Consider the following 18,270-nt stretch of genomic DNA (forward strand, 5'->3'; position numbering starts at 1 on the left):
AAATTGAGGAGCTTCTTAAAGTACTCTGCTTATTATTCACAGTTTTCTTTATTATTAACAGACAATTTACCATTTTCTCTTTTAAAACATGAACTTGGCAGCTGATACTTCTTCAAGTTAGTTTTGAAAGTTTTAGAACACTTTCTAGTGTTGTTTTTCTAGAAGACTTTTTCAATGTCTTGTAGAAGAGACTTTTCAAAATGTCTCTTAGCGATCTCAAAATTTTTGCCACTTGCTTTCCTCGGTGTATGAATTCCAAATAATCAACTTCTTTCTTTGCACAATACCATTTTTGCTACCCTCTGTCCTTCCTGCAAAGCATATTTGCAGTCCAAAATCCACCACTTGTTATTCTTGTTCTTTTTCAATGGTGCAGTTTCCTTGGCAGCATCTAATTTTTTTAATACTGCTGCTTTTCCAAGCACACTAGTTTCTAAGCTATTTAATTTGTTCTGGAAGAGTTCTTTGTTGTTACAGAATTTCTGTATATCAAGCTTAAATTTTATTCCTCTGGATCTTAGCCTTGCATAGGGAAATATGTCTTACCTTATCTGTCATCAAGTAATGGTTTCTTTCAGGATTTGCTCCATTTTTCATCTTGACTTTCATTATTTCTTTAATGTTTCTACCTGAAACCACAACATGATCAATTTGGGACATTCCTAAATTTGAATTTAGTGGTCTCCAAATTTTTTTTGTTTTCTGGGAAGCTTTTTGAAATATGCGGACACCAGTTTTAAATTGAAAGCTTTTCACAGACTGATCAACCTTCAACATTTCTGGTTGTACTCTTGTGTGCTATGCAGTCGTTGATAATTATTCAAAATGCTTTCTGTTTTCCAGCCTGAGCATTAAAAATCTCTGAATAGTATTTTTATATTTTAATTTGGGATTTTGGATACTCCATTTTCTAAATTTTGCCAAAAATATTCCACCTTATCTGGGTTCTTAATTTTTGTTTCCACTCCGTAATGTTACAAAGGACAGTCTTTCTGATGGAGCATAAAAATTTGTCATAGAGTCCATCAGTTTACAATTAATGGTGAATATTATTCCTAGATGTGGAATATCTTGTTTGTGACTAGTTCCTACTTTCCCTTTAAAGATGTAGTACTTATCATATGGCTTAGGACTGTTGTATGTGTACCCTGTTTCCTGTAAGGCCTAAACAGAAATTCTTTGTTTATCTAAAGCTTTTGAGAGTCATTTTAAGTTTTGGTTTTTAAAAAGGAATTTATGTTCAGTGTTCCAAGAAGGTATTTCCTTTTGGATCTAAATTTTTACAGAATACTACAACTCATTCCTGTAATCTGGTTTGGGCTCACCAGAATCCACAGGCCCAATTGCATCACATAAGGTGGTGGAGTATTTCTTTTGAAGAATACCTCTTGGAGTAATTCTTTTCCGAGATGTACCCATTGTGCATTCAGAAGTTGCTTGAACTTCAAAAGGGGAAATGAATTTCTTCATTTCACTCTTAAAACTGGAACTGTAAGTTATTTCACTCACATCAACTGGGAAGTTGCTTCTTTTGGAAATGGACTACTTCTGAATTGCCCTCTTCTGAGTAATAAAGACCTGTAGCACACTTCTATTAGTGCCTTCATTACCAATTGATGGAATTAAATATTGCATTCTAGTTGCTTTATATCTTTTAAATCATTTTCAGTACATCCTGAGATTGGAAAAGGTATCTGTAATCATTTAGTTTCATTTGATCTTTTAAATCTACTAACTTTTCTTCTGTTTGCTGTTTGTTTCCAATGGGCCACACATATTGTTTCTTTTGTCCACAGTTTGCTGTATATTTCTTGCCATGAAAACTATTTTTTGTGTTTTCTTCATCCATTTTGTATAAAAACTCTTTCTTCCCTTTATTATTTCCACTGTAGTTACAAACTCATCTCAGCACCTGATATGTTTGCATGTAGAGTCTTAGTTTCTTCTTTATTACTGTCAGTTTGGTTTTGTCACCCGTTCCTAAAACTCTGGTTCTTCTTTTCAAGCAAATCTCCTCTTTCTTAATTTCAAAATCATAAGCTTTTATTTTCCTTACTTTCCATATCAGAGCCAATAAACTCAAGGACTATTTTTCTGTAACATATTTAATGTTTTTAAGTTCTGCACTAACATCATCTGCTCCTATTGAAACTCCTTTAACAGGTCTAATCTATCGAGATATGATTACCTTATTGATCGTTCTTTTAGAAGATAAAAAATTCCACAGATTTTTTGCTTATTTATATTCACTCACTGAGCATTAGTATTTATGTCTGTCAGCACCATTAATTGATTTGAATTTACATCTGCACCTGTCTTGGCTCTCATATCTTTAAACAATAATCCACATTTCAATCATTTACAGTAAAATCTATCATTGTTTGATAACATCATACATCTTAACATGTTATGTTTCTAAATCCATTTGTGTGTTATTGAACAGTAAATTTTACATACCTTCACAGTGTGGTGATTCATCACTCCACTGATAATTTTCAAGACAATGTCGGGATGAAACTCCAACAAGTCTGTAGTTGCGGACACAACTGTATGTTATTTCACTGTCAAGGTAAGTTGTTCCATTTACATATGTTGCAGATCCATAAAGCATAGGTGGAACTTTACCACAGTCAATATCTGTTAAAAACATGTTGTGTTTTATTCAGAAATTAATATATTACAAATTATTTCAGTTCGCAAATGGGCTGACTGTTACAAAAGCAAATTTGTTTTTAATCATGAAGTACAAAGTTATACTTTCTGTGCACTATGAACAAAATAAAAATTAAATCAGTAGCACTACTGTCTCATTTTCAGTACATATGGCATATGGAGTTATACTTGTAACTTACATTCACAAGTTGGTGGTTCACCAGACCATTCACCGTTTAATGTACATTCATGTATGGATTGTCCACGGAGGATATGGCCAACTTCACAGTGATATTCAATAGTTGAATGCACATTGAAGTCATAGCCAACTACATAGCTTCCAGAAGGGACTTCAGGTTCCTCGCAGGTAATCACTGTAATTTGATAAATGAGTTTGTTACAGAATGTGTAATATTGTGATCATGTAACTGATACTGTAGAGATTTTGGGTGGGAAAAGGTACACTTACAAACACAAGCCGGGGCATCTGCTGACCATTTCCCTTCTCTTGTGCACGTCTGTCGCTCTGTTCCATCCATCCAATAATCCTCATCACAAGTATACTCTACTATACTTCCATGTGTAGTTGTTTTGTTGACTAGATTATAGCGACCATTATCAATATTAGGTGGTGCTCCACAGTCAACAAATTTACAAGTAGGAGCCTTACCAGACCACTCCCCACCAAGGCTGCATGACAAGACCTAGAAGATTTTTAAAATCACATATCTATTTTATACGAACATTTGTCTCCAAATAAACCAGCAGTTCTTTGTATCACCAGAACATCACTACAAAATAATTTCAAAAATTTTATGCAACGTAATTATGACCATTTAAAAAATAATTGTCAATATAAATAATGAAAGCAAGTACTTGGGTTTTTAATATTTACCAAACATGAAAATAGGAATTTCAAATTTTGTGCCTGAACCCCAAATGTTACACTAAGTCAAATTAATGCTTCATAACTGCTTGAACAAACTGTTTTCCTAGAAGCAGTTTTGATTATGTCTTTATTTTTAACATCATATTTCCATTTATGAATATAAATTATAATAATTTGTCTAAAAATATATGTATAGAGTAATAAAATCTTCTTGGCCTTCCAGCTACATCAGATGGTTAAAATGTCAAGAGTTTTTGACCAAGCTCTCCTCAGCCATTGTCAAGTGGTAAATGACTGCCATGTCATCCTGACCTCACCGAGAAGATTTTATTAATTCCTATCGCCATGAGACCATGCATTAATACATATGTATAGATTTAAATCATAGTGAAACTTTCACCTTCTTTTTCTGTTCCAAGGTAACCCTGCATTCTGCACTGTAGTCATTTTTGTTCCCCCGTAATCATTAATAATAAGATATATGAGAGCAATCATGTTTTCTCTGATAAATACTTCTCACACCTATCCAGCACATTTCTTTTGTATTGTTCTTGTGCTGGTGCAACTCCATCTCTTCTCATTCCATACCAATGTTTTCATTTCTTCATGGTTACCCATACAATTTCCTCGATAAAGTGCATAATAGCTTTCAGACTTCACACTTTTTCATTCTTTATTACTCCAGCTACAGCTACATCTACATCTACACACAACCTCTCCAAATCACAGTGAAGTGTATGGGGTTTCTCAATGTACCACTTAATAGGCCTTCTTTCCATTCTATTTGCTTATGGCGCATAGGTACAATGATGGCTTAAATGATTCTTCAGTATGCTTTTTAAATGATTAAGCTGTGGGTTTGTGGTAAAATGCTGTCTATTGGATCAACTAAATGGAACCATTTTTTTGCCTTGTTTCACAAAGCTTTATTACTGTGTGTGTGTGTGTGTGTGTGTGTGTGTGTGTGTGTGTGTGTGTGTGTGTGAGATCTATTTTTGACAAAAGGTAATTTTGTGGCTGTCTTTTTGTTGTGCCTATCTGCGACTCAGTATCTCCTCTATATGGTGAGTAGCAATTATTCTTTTCATAATACCGTTATTTTAATTCCTAGTATTTTTAATTGCATGAGCTGTGGACCCTTTCCTCTTATGTATAGCACTTCTACATCTATTACATATTTGTGGTTCTAGTTTAAGCAATGTTTAGAAAAGGATGAATCTGGCTTTTTAAATCTCTATCTCCCGTGATATTCAGTGAACCTAATACAGATTGACTACTTAGTCTGTCCTTTATAGCAGGACTGACACTCTTGGTAGGCGGTCTTATAATCCTCACTTTTCATGATGACAGGGCTGTTTAACCTTTGAACTGAAGAAACATCCACCTAATGCCTTTGATACATAGAAAAATACAGAGACCCTTTGCTTTTAAATGTTGCCTATCCCATTAGAAATTTTACCTACAAAAGGTAAGCTTCACTATTTCCTCTTTGGTCTACCTGTCTTGTCCACTGAAAACAACAGTGATCTGGCTTGCTTTGTCAGTTTATTTATTGGTAATGTTATAAATAATTTGGATCTACATTCACTATTGGTGGTCTTCTTGGGACAAGAAGACAGAAAGGAGATGGTGGAATGTTGCATGTTTGTAATGTTCATAAGCTATTGGGTGTAGAGAGAAAGCTGGGATGAACATATCAGTAAAGGAGTTTTTTCAGTAAATTTTAAATTTATGGTTACTAGTTTTCATTTTTAATTGATGTCAAGCAATTGAGGAATGCCCTAACTCCATGTTGACCTTTTTGTTAGTGTGTCTCTGGTTCTTACTTTCTAAGAACTTCTGGAGTTGTCTAGCGGAACCTTTCCACATACAAAGAATATCATCTACATATCTACACCAATACACTTCATCTTTTGCCAGTATTTCACCCTCTAACCAGTCTCCCACTTGTTATGAAAATTCCTGTTAACGAGGGGGATAAGTGTAAGCCCAGTACCAGACCATCTGCTTGCTTGTAATAGTTCCCTTGAAATCAGAAATAATTCTGATTTAAACAAAATTCTGCTGTCCTTCTGGATTAATGTTGTGTAAATACAATAACTGTGGCACAATATCTATACAGTCTTTCACAAGAATGTTTGAAAACAGGCTGTGTACACGAAAAGAAACTAATTTTACAAAGTACAGTTTATGTACTGTAATTAGTCTAATTTAGTCTTTGTACTCCTTTTGAGAGTGATACTAGGGGGTTGCAGTAAATTCCTTGACTCTTCACTTATTGCTGATTACTGAATCCTGTAAAAGCTGATAGGCTTTCAGAGGATAATTGGTGTCTTCTAATAACACTAAATTAGTTACAATTTACCATAAAATGGTCAGGTAAACACTTCTTTGTACTGGTAGAATGGGATGATGGACGATATTGAGTGGCATGGGTAGAGGGAGAAAGAATGGAGAAGTGGTTGGGGAAGGGTACTTGATGGCTAGGAGGGAGGTAGCAGAGGTACAGGATAGGGATGCAGGAGGGAAATGCAGCAAATGCACATTATAGGAATATAATATGTGGATGCCAGAGCCAGTGAGTTCATGTGGTAGATGATGATGATGATGATGATGATGATGATCTGAGGGAGTGGATTAGGAGGAGGTGACTGGACAGTGAGCCTTGTATAGAGGGTGTAGGTGCTGTGTGTTACTGGAGACTGAGGCCAGAAAGATTACACGAGTCGAGGATGTGTTGCAAGGATAACTCCCAAGTGTGTAGTTCAGAAAAACTGGTGCTGAGAGGAGAGATCCAGATGGTATGGGTTGTGATACAGTCATTCAAATCAAGCATGTTGTGCTTGAAACTTCCTGGCAGATTAAAACTGTGTGCCGGCCCGAGACTCGAACTTGGGACCTTTGCCTTTTGCGGGCAAGCGCTCTACCAACTGAGCTACCCAAGCACGACTCACGCCCCGTCCTCACAGCTTTACTTCTGCCAGTATCTTGTCTCCTACCTTCCAAACTTTACAGAAGCTCTTCTGCGAACCTTGCAGAACTAGCACTCCTGAAAAAATGGATATTGCGGAGACATGGCTTAGCCACAGCCTGGGGGTTGTTTCCAGAAACATTCTGGAATCATGTTGTGCTTGTTAGTGTGTTCCACCACGGGCAGTCAACTCTGCTCTTTGTCACACTTTGGCGGTGGCCATTCATCATTGTGGATAGCTAATTTGTGGTCATGCACATATAAAATGCTACAAAGAAATTATGACAGAGCTGGTATATGACATGGCTGCTTTCATGGGTGGCCCTGCCACTGATGGGATAGGATAAGTTTGAGTGCTCTAGCTAGTTAAAGGTCTAATCTGAAAGCTAGAAAAGTTTTCATCCTTTTTTGCATGGCTGTCAATGATTCAACACTTCCAATATTTGTTGAGCTGTCTCCATTGCTCTAAAATTATTTACATTCGGCTCACACTTTCCTTAACCAGCCTCCATAGCCAAGGTTCCTAATGCATGCTTGCATGGTGGTGCTCGACTTGTAGGTAAGCTGGTCCAAATCCCAATTTTGCAAAATTTTCCCTGCCAGTAGCTGGCCATAAGAGGTGGTGGTGGCAAGTTCCTAATTACCAGCTTTTGCACCAATGTCCTGGATAAAATTCCAAATGTCTCCACAGTGTTTTGTGAAGTGAGGACATGTGACACTATTGATGGTGATCCATCTGTCAGATGGGAATCTTAAGCTCGATAGCCACCTTGGTGCTTCCTGAGAGAAGTATGTTAGGTGGTGGCACCAGGTTTCATCCTCTTCTTTCCTTTCATCCGTAACAGCACAAACCCAACACTACACTGCACAAGCACTTACCGCAATCATCCATAAGAAACAGATACACACTTGACACTTCAGAACAGGTCAGAGGAAGGCAACAACAAAACACCTCCACTAGGACGTTGCCCAGAAATCTGATGCAGGATTCCTGCATCTGCTCCCCTATGCTCATTTCCTGAGTATGGGACTATGTTAACTTTGAGAACTTTGCTTACTATATTTAAATATTGAGTTTTCTTATGAAGTTTAAAGAATGTAAGCACAAAATATGTTGCCATTCAGCCAGCCAGTGTGGCCAAGCAGTTCTAGGCGCTTCAATCTGGAACCGCACGACTACTACAGTTGTAGGTTCAAATCCTGCCTCGGACATGGATGTGTGTGATGATGTCCTTAGATTAGTTAGGTTTAAGTAGTTCTATGTTCTAGGGGACTGATGACCTCAGATGTTAAGTCCCATAGTGCTCAGAGCCATTTGAACCATTTTTTGTTGCCTTCCTTTTCTTTCTTTCTATTTTTCTCTCTTTTCTTCCCCTGTCCAGTGTACACTGGCAACCTTCTGTGATAGATAATTACATACTCAACTCGACAGTGGTTTGCCTGGGTATACAGTAGAGAGAGCTATAGTCCACAGTGTTAGATTAGTGAACCAATGCAAGCACATTGCATTCTTTTGCATTCCATGTCAACTGTCAGTCACTATAATGTGTAAACAGTGTGCTCTGATAAGACAAAATATTATAATATCATTTGTGTTCTTGTTTTACAACTGTGTTGATGCCATCTTTAACCACTTCTTACTTAATACTAATATTTTTATACCTGCATAGATATTAATACAGTTTCCTTGAGAACAGATGTTACAAATTCAATTTTTGCATTATTTTTTTCTGTACATTGCTTCCTCAAGCTCCAAATAAATAATTCTTAATCAATTTTGTCTTTCTTCGCTTAAGTGTTATTTATGACTTATGCATCAACTCTTCTCAGATACTTAAAAGAACATTTCAGATGCTTCCAGTTTCTGCTCCTCCAAATTCCCCAGTGTTCATGCTTTTAATTTGCCACCAGCTACACTTCATTATTTGATGTTTGCTTTCTTTATTTTTAAAACAGATTATCTGTTAATTAACATTTCTATTAAGCCTTCATAACTTGCTATCAGAAGAGTTTTCCTACTTTAACTCTGGTGCATTTACATCTGTTTCCTGTGTAGGACTGTTATGCTTTATTGGTGTTTGTAGTTATTCCAGATGATTCATCCACCTCTGTACTTCTTCCACACTCCTAATGATTTATTAGCACTTATTCCAGTGTATATTCACAAAAGCTTTCTGTAGATCTAATCATGTCATGATAATGTTCTGAATTTTCCTTACAATACTGAGTGCTTCTAAAATAAGTGTGACCTTTGGTACATTGCCATCTACTAACTTTTCAGTTTTTCATTGTTTTTCATATTATTCTTGCAGTTACAACAATGTGAAAACTGTAACATGGTTAATAAACACTGTGAACATCTCCTATCTCAAATTACTCAGAATCCCAAAAACTGTACCAGGTAATCATGTGCTAATGACAAGAATGACTTATAGTGAAGATTTGAAGGAAATTCTGAATTTGGGATAACATAGTTCCTCCAGTAACAGAAAGCTGTTGGCATACATACATAAAGTTGACAATGAGTAAGAAGATGTTGAGTGTGGCACACTGAATGCTTTACCAGCACAACATTCACGTGGGTGAAAACCAGAGAAATTCCTAATCGTTTCCTTAAGTTGCTGAACTGGACAAGCATCCTTCATTTAGTATCTCTAAAAGATTTGCTTTTTGAGATGTTGAACAACATGAATGTTGCTTTTCACATGTAGTGAGTTTGGTCAACTGAATGAAGTTTACTGAAATGAATTTTAAAAAAGTAATGAAATCAATGAATTTTAATGACATTATAATGATATCTTTGAAATTCATTTATAAACTGCGCATTTAATGTAATGAATACACCATGAAAAATTGTGCCAGGCTAGAATTTTTAACCTGAATACTCAGTTTATCATAAGTAATTACCCTAATCATTTAGGCCACAGAAGCTCACATGCCTGGTCCAACTCAAATTGTAACAAATTTGAAAGTTTGCTTGCCCTACAGTACCCACTGGTAACTGGCCATCCATCACCAGCTACTTGATTACAGCCACCTCCCAGCCAGGTGAAAGCAGTGTAGTGTATCTTGGGAATTTTTCTGCTCTCGCATAGATAAGCAACGAATCATTTTTTATTGTAGTCTGCTAATACATGCAAAATAACTCTAATAAAAATAACATAACATGCATATGTTACTATGAGTGTATTTATCAGCTCTCATTGTCATGTTTGTAGCACTACTATTTGTCTTTCAGTTACGAATTGGATTTTAAATACTTCAATCCAATTAACGTTGTTTATGCTTTATAAAGTAAATCACAAGTGGAAACAAAAGGTCTAACATTTGTGACATATTATTTCCTTTGAGTTTAAAAGAAGGTTGAAGGCAGTGGAAGCAGCTTGAAAATTTTGTGTCATATGTGGTGCAAGTGCTATTGTACAGATCACTGTTCTGGCACTAATAATTTTCCACATTCATAATTGTTGATAGCTGATATATGTGTGATGAACTGTGACCATTTAAGCTTCATATGACATTTGCATTCAATAGGAAATGTTCAGAAGTTGGGTACAGGAACAAAAAATAAAGAGGCTACTATTACTGCATTTTCATTTGAACATTCACAGTTCACTTATTGAGCACTACTAAGCAATAGTGTTATTGGTGATAAGTTATGATACCTTTATGTTAGTTTCTTAAATAGATTTCTACAGTATTTCCCTAACATTGTCTAAAACAATGTGACAATGCTCAGGTAGTTTACTGATTCCACACTGATTCCTACTCGTTCAGTGTTAAATATGTCAAGAACCCAGGACTGAGGAGCATCGTCATCTAGAAAGAAATTTTCTTGATGGTTGTTCAGTAAAGTAGTGGAAAAGGTGAACATCTAAGGGCACAAGATCAGAAGAATAAGTGTGTGAGGGATAACTCCCTCGGCTAGTTTTGTTTGTGAAATCAGCAGACTGAATTACCACGTAGAAGCTACACTTGACGCATTTTGGGTGGTTGTTTTTCACATGGTGTGACCAAAAGGTGTCTCAGTTGTTGGCAACAAATGCCAGCTGCAATAGACACACCCCTGGGAGGAATTCGTAGTGCACAACACCCTTTTTGTACCACCAGATGGAAAATATTATCTGTTCACACTGCCCTTTGCTTGAGGAGATGCCTTTTGCTAGTGATCAACCATTAATTTCTTCATAAGAAGTTTACATAAAGGCATCACAAGTTGTCACCAATAATGATATTGCTTATGAATGCTCAATGAATAAAATGATGAAATTCAAATAAAAATGCAGTAATAGGTGCCCTTCTGTAACTTTCAATTAAGTAAGCAAGACACCGACACCTGACTTACTAACCTTGCCTATAAAGTCTACTGTCTTGAGTCCACTGTCTTAATCATGTTAATAATGTAATATGAAATTTGTCATTAGTGATAAGTATAAATAATCGGGCACCTGAGCCCCTAATGTGTTAGTATGGCACAGATAGAGTGAGTTGGGAAGTTAATGGAAATTCATGAGTAGGTGAGGAGTCAGTTAGTCAAAATTTGTGATATATTTGTGAAAAGTTATGTTTTAATACCATATGAAAGAGCATAAAAACAAGTGTTTCATGTATCTGGGTGAACGAATAAGATCCTACATTCATGAATACCCAATTTTAAATAATCTGCAACAAAGTGATTTATAACAATCACCGCAACTATAAAAGGAACCAGAAGTTAAGTAACTATCTGCTACAACTTATATCTTGTCTGTAATAAGCTTCATGAACTATTTCAAAGCAAAGTAAAAACAATTTTCATTATCAGTTTATCATACCACTTTGTAGTGAATTGTTACAGGAAGTATTACTCGAAACGTTCGTTACATCGACGAATTGAGTCAATGTGTGCTCAGATGACCTCAGAAACTGAGGCAACAGCTTGTGGTTGGTACTAATTTCCATTTGTCATTAAATAGTCATCACAATTGAATTTCATGCTGTAACCACAGTATCACAAGGGATTTATCTTTAGACACAGTAGTTTACAGCAAAGCTAAGAAGTTTTTGTTGCTCTTCAAGTATATTGTGAAAAAAATATGATACTTCATGTGCTGAAAACTAATTAATGGCGTTATGGAGACAAACACTGATTAACACAACACAGGACCAGAAATAGCCACTCAATAAAAAGAACAAAGAATCAAAGCTGTTTGTACAATTCAGCTTGTCATTGATGGGATAATATACTGAAATAAGTAAAAGAATGGATTTATATTTTCCATTTTTCTTTGGTTGATGTTTAGCTATTTGTGGTGAAACATATAAACATTTTTTGAAGATATTGTCAGTTACTCACCGGTTGTCCAAACAGAATGAATCCTGGTTGGCACGTGTATGTTGCTGTTGAGCCAGCTCGCTGTCCAGATACCTCTACAGATCCGCCATGAACTTCTGGTGGCTCGGGGCACCAGTCAACTGAAGCAGATACAGACTACATTAGCACCCATTAAATGCTGAAGGAAATTTCTATAGATTTGCTCATATTTGGAACCACAGCTTAATTATTTTAGACTTTAAAGGAAATTGTTTAATTCCGAAATAACAAAATGCTTATGTGAGCCCAGGATGCCTTAATACTTCCAAACTAAAAAGGAAGTGGGAGATGTTCCGCTCACACTGTTGCAAGATATTATTAAATTATTTGTTATTCACTAAAAATGGCTATAGGTGGTGGAACTAGGGCTACCACAATTGAGCTAAACTTGAAGCACATTAAAAGAAGATGGGAATAAAAACAATACAGCAGTAGCGTCATCACAATAAAGGATGTTCTATAGAAATCTTGGCTGTTTGAAGTTGTACTTCTGTTTCAGCATTAATCTAGATCACCCCCTAGCTTGGCAATGTCAAGCATATATGCTTTTCAGAGCCACTGCGCTCAAGTTTTTGAGCATTTTAAAAGAAACTATATGCAGGGTGACAATGATTGAACTATTTGAAATAAAATTTTCATAACTTCTGAAAGGTTTGCGTCAAGATGTCCAAACTGCATGGTCGGCGGGGGACATGATGGGAGTTAGTATGTGCATGTGCACACACCTTGTTGTCATGGGCCATTTTTACATAAAACTTCATGATACATGAGTATATTGCATTTGTGAAGATGTATTATGCAAGCAATAACATTCAAATTGCAACTCAAAGGAAATTTGCAACCGAGTTCAAGCTGAAGACAACTGGCCCAAGTGTGCTAACAACCAAGAATTTGATTCACAAGTTTGAGAGATGAGTGTTGGCAATGTCAGTCATTCAAAAAGCATGAAAATGCCTGAAAACATCGAGAAGACATGGCCCAGGAGATCGATCAGACGGGATGCAGAACAGGTGAGAATCAACTGGGAGACACTGCAACAAATTGTTGTTGAAGACCTGCATCTCTTCCCATACAAAATTCAACCCATTAGCTATTAAGCTCCAGGGCCCTATTGTCCACAGAATTGACGAATAGAACTCTGATGTGAATATGGTTTGGTTTAGTGATGAAGCCCACTTTCATTTGGATGGGTTCATCAATAAGCAAAATTGTTGCATTTGGGGGACTGAGAATGTGCATTTTGCAATCGAGAAGTCTCTTCATTCTCAACGGGTGACTGTGTGGTGTGCAATGTCCAGTCACAGAATAATCGGTGTGATAGTCCTTGATGGCATAGTGGCTACCAAACAGTATGTGAAGATTTTGGAAGATAATTTCATCCACATTATGCAAAGTGATTCTGATTTCAACAAGCTGTGGTTCATGCAAGGCGGAGCTTGACCCAACAAAACAAGAGAATGTCTGATGTCCTGGAGGAGCACTTTGGGGACTGAATTCTGGATCTGGGGTACCCAGAGGCCACTGGTGTGGGCCTCAATTGGCTACCCTATTCTCTGGATCTGAACACAAGTGACTTCTTTTTGTGGGGCTATATTAAAGACAAGAAGTACAACAATAACCTCAAAACCACTGCTGAGTTCAAGACACCCATTCAGCAGGTCATCGACAGCATCGATGTTCTCGCACTTCAGCGGGGCATGCAGAATTTTGCTATTCGTCCACACCACATCATCACCAATGATGGCAGGCATACCAAACATGTCATAACCTAAATCCGAATATCTGTAGTGACGTTTACATGTTGAATAAAGTGTATGCACACCATAGCTAATTTATGTTTTTTTCATATAGCTCAATAATAGTCACCATGTACTTTCTTATTAAAATTTTTATCTTACTGATGTAGCTTCATTGTCATTTGTTTTAAAGCAACTTAGAGAATATATGGAAAACTTGATTGAGTACTTACACAGACACTGTGGCTTCTTTCCGCTCCAGCTGCCGTTATCTCCGCATACCCTCCTCTCATGACCAATAAGAGTGTAGTTCTCATGGCACGTGTAGATGGCAGATGCTCCATGAGTTGTCCTGTTCTCCTCCAGCCTCACTGATCCATGGTCAAGCCCATCCAGATCTCCACAGTCAATGTCTAATGAATATTTATTTAACCATTACTATTAGTCATAGGATTTTTCTTGTGTAATATTGGGGTATTCACAAAATCTTTAGATTTCAGTTCTGATAAAAAGTGAGATACTTAAGAGCACAGGATATCTGTTACAAAAGCTTATATTATGGTGCTGCGTAAGAGCCACATGCCAAAATTCTTATATGTTCTTAGTATGTTTATAACCAAAATGGGCATTATCTTCATCTATACCTACACCTACATCCATACTCTGCAAACCATTATGAAATCCATGGCAGAGGTTCGTCTGCACCACATCATCGCCAATGATGGCAGGCATATCGAACATGTCATAATCTAAATCCAAATATCTGTAGAGATGTTTACATGTTGAATGAAGTGTGTGCACACCATAACTAATTTACATTGTGCTGGATATTAGGATTTCTTCACATTCCATTCAAATATGGAGTGCAGGAAGAATCATGGCTTAAATATGTCCTGTGTATACTGTAATTCGACAAATGTAGTCTTCCTTGCTCCATTAAGTGTACCTAAGACTGGTCTTGGAACTTTGTAAGCAGGCTTTTGCATGATAGTTGGTATTTTATCCTCAAGCGACAGGTAGTTTAGTTTCTTCACCATTTTTGTGATACTCTTCCATGGGTCAAACAAACTTGTCACCTTTCACACTATCGTTCCTTGCAGATATTCAGTATTTTCTGTTAGAACTTTTAGTATGGATCCCACACTCATGAGTAGTATCCTAGATTGGATTTGATAGGTATTTTGTAAACAAACTTTTTTGTAAATTGACTGCATTGTCACAGTATCTTAAAAATGAATCAATGTCTGTCACTTGCTTTATTTGAGACTGGGCCTATGGGAGCATTGCATTTCATATCCCCACAAACTGTTCCACCTATGTGAGATAACTGATACCAATTCCAGCTTATTGTAGTGCAGCCATAGTGTCCTCAGTTTCTGCATTTTGTGAAGTGCTCAATTTTGCAGATCTGAACATTTAAGGCAAGCTGCCAATCTTAGCACCACCACTTATCTACATCTGATTGAATATTTGGGCAGCTTTTTACTCCAACAGTACTGTTGTTACTGTCTGCCAGCTTATTAATTTACACACTTCCCTCAGGTTTACCTGAACTTACTCCTACATCTGTAGCAGGCTTTCCATCAAAAATAACATGCTGTGCCATCCCTACCAAGAAATCGTAATTCATTGCACATTTCATCTGATAACACAGTGATACCTCTGTATGCTATTGAGAGGAAATTGTCCAGATCCCCCATTAAAGTAGCAGGGTATATTTTTTGTAATTCTACAATGTTGTTAAGCAAGTAGGGCCTAGGTGTACAAATGAATGTGACGTGTAAGAAGGTTTAATAGCAAATTTAGGTAGAAAAACCAAATCCACATCTACTGCTTCTGATGTACCTCTTAGACTATAGCTAAAGTTTACAGGGCCTTATCTAGTAATAAGTGTAATTAAAATTTAAACAATCATAAAACGAGAGAAAGTATGAAGAACAATTAGTCTAGTTACTCCAAAAAAAATTTGTTGCAAATTTTTCATCGTCTAAAAATACCTGATGACAAGCTAATAGGGGCAGACCATAGCATCTTCTTACTTATTTTTCTCTCAGACACTCTTCCCCACAAAAAGTTAGATTTACACACCCTAATTGTGCGTTGCAACAGTTACATGGCTTAGTATTACCTTTTGTAACTTGGTGTGCGGCCCTTTGTCGCCACTGGGACCATCAAACTGTTAGGGTCTCTGAGGAACTCCCGTCCACATAAAAACTAGCAAGTTACACTGTGGATAACAGTTCATTCGGCAGCTCCCAGTACGAAAATAAGAAGGTGCGGCAGAAATAGTGCCTATTTTATACATTTTATTTGACCACGAAAATATGTAGCTACACAGTATTAGAGCACATTGTTCTAAAGAACACTTAGTAACATTCAATTATACATGTCACTTCCTACACGATGTCCTCCAAGCACCCTCCATTCTTGGCGTTGCAGTTTTCAGCACGAGCACACACACTTGCCATAACCTTGCGAAGATTGACGCTTGTTATGACACCGATTCCAAGTGGATGAAGGGCTAGCGCGAACGGGTGATTTTTGTCACCGGGACTGTTTGGTCATTCTTCTCCTGCAGCCCCGGATCCAAGGGTGGGCATACCGGGGTTTCTGCCCCGGGTGGCAGTTTCAGGGTGGGCCAAATACTTATTCTTGAAGAAAAAAACCTTATTTCACAAACCGCCTAGTAGCCAGCCCAAGATAAAAAACCTTGTTTCACAAACCGCCTAGTAGACAGCGCACGTTGGTCTATCGATTATTAATATGATTTTGAAACGCATCTCAGTTGGTTATTTAACATTTCTGACACATTCTAAGTTGATTTCTGAAAGAATCGTAAGTTGACTTTTGCATGCATGTATAGTGTACGTGATGTCTCTGCCAGGGGGATCCCCGTCGCATCCAGAAATAAACAACAGACGGAAGGGGGCTATACTGGCTGAGCCAAATAAACCCATTGGGCATATGCCAATCGCTGTTTGTTTATGTGATTGATTGGGTGTGCGAATGATCAGCATTGTTATAATTATTTGCGAAATCCATAGATTCAGACTACCGGAGTCGAAATAAAAGACTTGCAGGTAAGAAATATATTATCTTCTCCGTGTATCCAAGAAATGACACTTCGACAGAGCCCTACACTATCATGCGGACAGTATATCGTGGCAATCGGCTACGACTGTAAACAAACTTAGACTGTCCGAGAGGAGTGGAGCGCTGCGAGGGGATATGCCCGGTGTCTCGCTCGAAGGGCTGCCATCGTACTTCCGAGTTGTGTGCTTCCACAAAAGCAGAACTGACAACTGTAACAGGATCACTGATTCCTTTTGTTGTGGTGAGAGACGCATTCGAATCCCTTTATGGACCAGGATTAGTCTCTCCACTCATTTCAAAATAAGAAGTGAAAAAAAGCAACCCACAACACAAAATAAATTGGAGTACACAAAGTATTTCGTAGTGCTAAGCGTAATTATTTGCTACGGTTGGCAGTGGTAGTTCGGCCCGATATCTGCCGGTATCTTACGCAACCATAGTTCAAACTGCCACGATATAGTGTCTGCATAATATTAATGGCCAGTTGTGCAATCCCCGGTTAGCAGCCGCCTAAGTTTTGTTCTCGGAATAGCGAGAAAACGTATTGTATGAATACGTAATAACGCCTAAACGGAGAATAAACGCGGGATAGCTGAACCGGTGAGTGTGGCAGGGTTAGGGAAGTTAACCGGAGAATAAGTTTTGACAACACCAGGAATACATACAGAATTTGTGATGACAAGGCTGGTTTTAGAACGAGGAAGGAGAAGAAACGGGGGCACCACACATATTATATGGAAGAATATGACGATTCCAAATTTAGTTAGAAAATTCGTACTAATACTTTTCGATTTCACGCTTTAGGAACTAGCGGCGTATGAATGAAATGTGAAACTGTTTCCTAACATGAAACTTTTTGCATGTAGTAGGCGTAATAGGCATTTGATGTTGGCACTTTGTGAATTGTATTCTGTCGTGTTATTTATGTAAATGAAGAAGATAAAAACGACCATTTGTGCCAAAACAGTCTCTCCTTTTTGCTGCAATATTAGGAAGAATTATTTCGTTTTATCTAGCAGACAGTGACAAAATAGACGTAATCAAATCGAGAAACCACAACAGCCTTGTGTACTATTCGTGTGAGCAACTTTTTCAATACTAGAGAACAACATTTTTGACTTTTCATGTAGCAAAACGTTTGACGAACTTTAATGAGGTAATAGATTCTTTCGCAAAAAGGAAAGCAAGCCGTGTAAAGTTGTAGCAAGATAGGGAGAAAAAATGCTGGGGAAGAAATGTGTACTGTCTTGCTTCTCTCTTGTCTTAACAGGTATTAAGTTTCTATATTAATTCTGTTGCACAAAAGAGAAAGTTATTAGCTAATAGGCAATAAAGAGTGCAAATTTTGTGAAGAGTTCTTATCCTCCTGGTCAGAAATAATTCCTCCAAGTATTTTTTTTTTGAACGGGTGGGGAGGGGGGGGGGATGTTAGGATATCAAACCGGCCGACTGGGAGCAGGAGAGGCACCACAGGACATTTTAATTTTCATTGTCTTGAATATAGGCTTGATGGATTCCAATACAAAACATACACGTCTCAATTCCACACGGCGGAATAGAGTGACGTGCGTGTGAA

The 18,270-nt window shown here is 37.4% G+C and overlaps 1 protein-coding gene across 1 annotated transcript in view; it reads right to left on the minus strand.

Annotated features, from left to right (window-relative positions):
* LOC126481143 (sushi, von Willebrand factor type A, EGF and pentraxin domain-containing protein 1) overlaps positions 1–18,270 on the minus strand; it is a 536,303-nt gene that overhangs the window by 16,215 nt on the left and 501,818 nt on the right. Inside the window, exons 10-14 of the mRNA XM_050104701.1 lie at positions 13,835–14,014; positions 11,848–11,966; positions 3,122–3,356; positions 2,853–3,026; positions 2,458–2,637 (exon numbers count right to left, since the gene is read on the minus strand). Coding sequence (XP_049960658.1) covers positions 2,458–2,637; positions 2,853–3,026; positions 3,122–3,356; positions 11,848–11,966; positions 13,835–14,014 — 888 coding nt within the window. The remainder of the gene's footprint in view (positions 1–2,457; positions 2,638–2,852; positions 3,027–3,121; positions 3,357–11,847; positions 11,967–13,834; positions 14,015–18,270) is intronic.

The sequence above is a fragment of the Schistocerca serialis genome, chromosome 1 (assembly GCF_023864345.2).
Source record: "Schistocerca serialis cubense isolate TAMUIC-IGC-003099 chromosome 1, iqSchSeri2.2, whole genome shotgun sequence".
NCBI classification, from domain to species: domain Eukaryota; kingdom Metazoa; phylum Arthropoda; class Insecta; order Orthoptera; family Acrididae; genus Schistocerca; species Schistocerca serialis.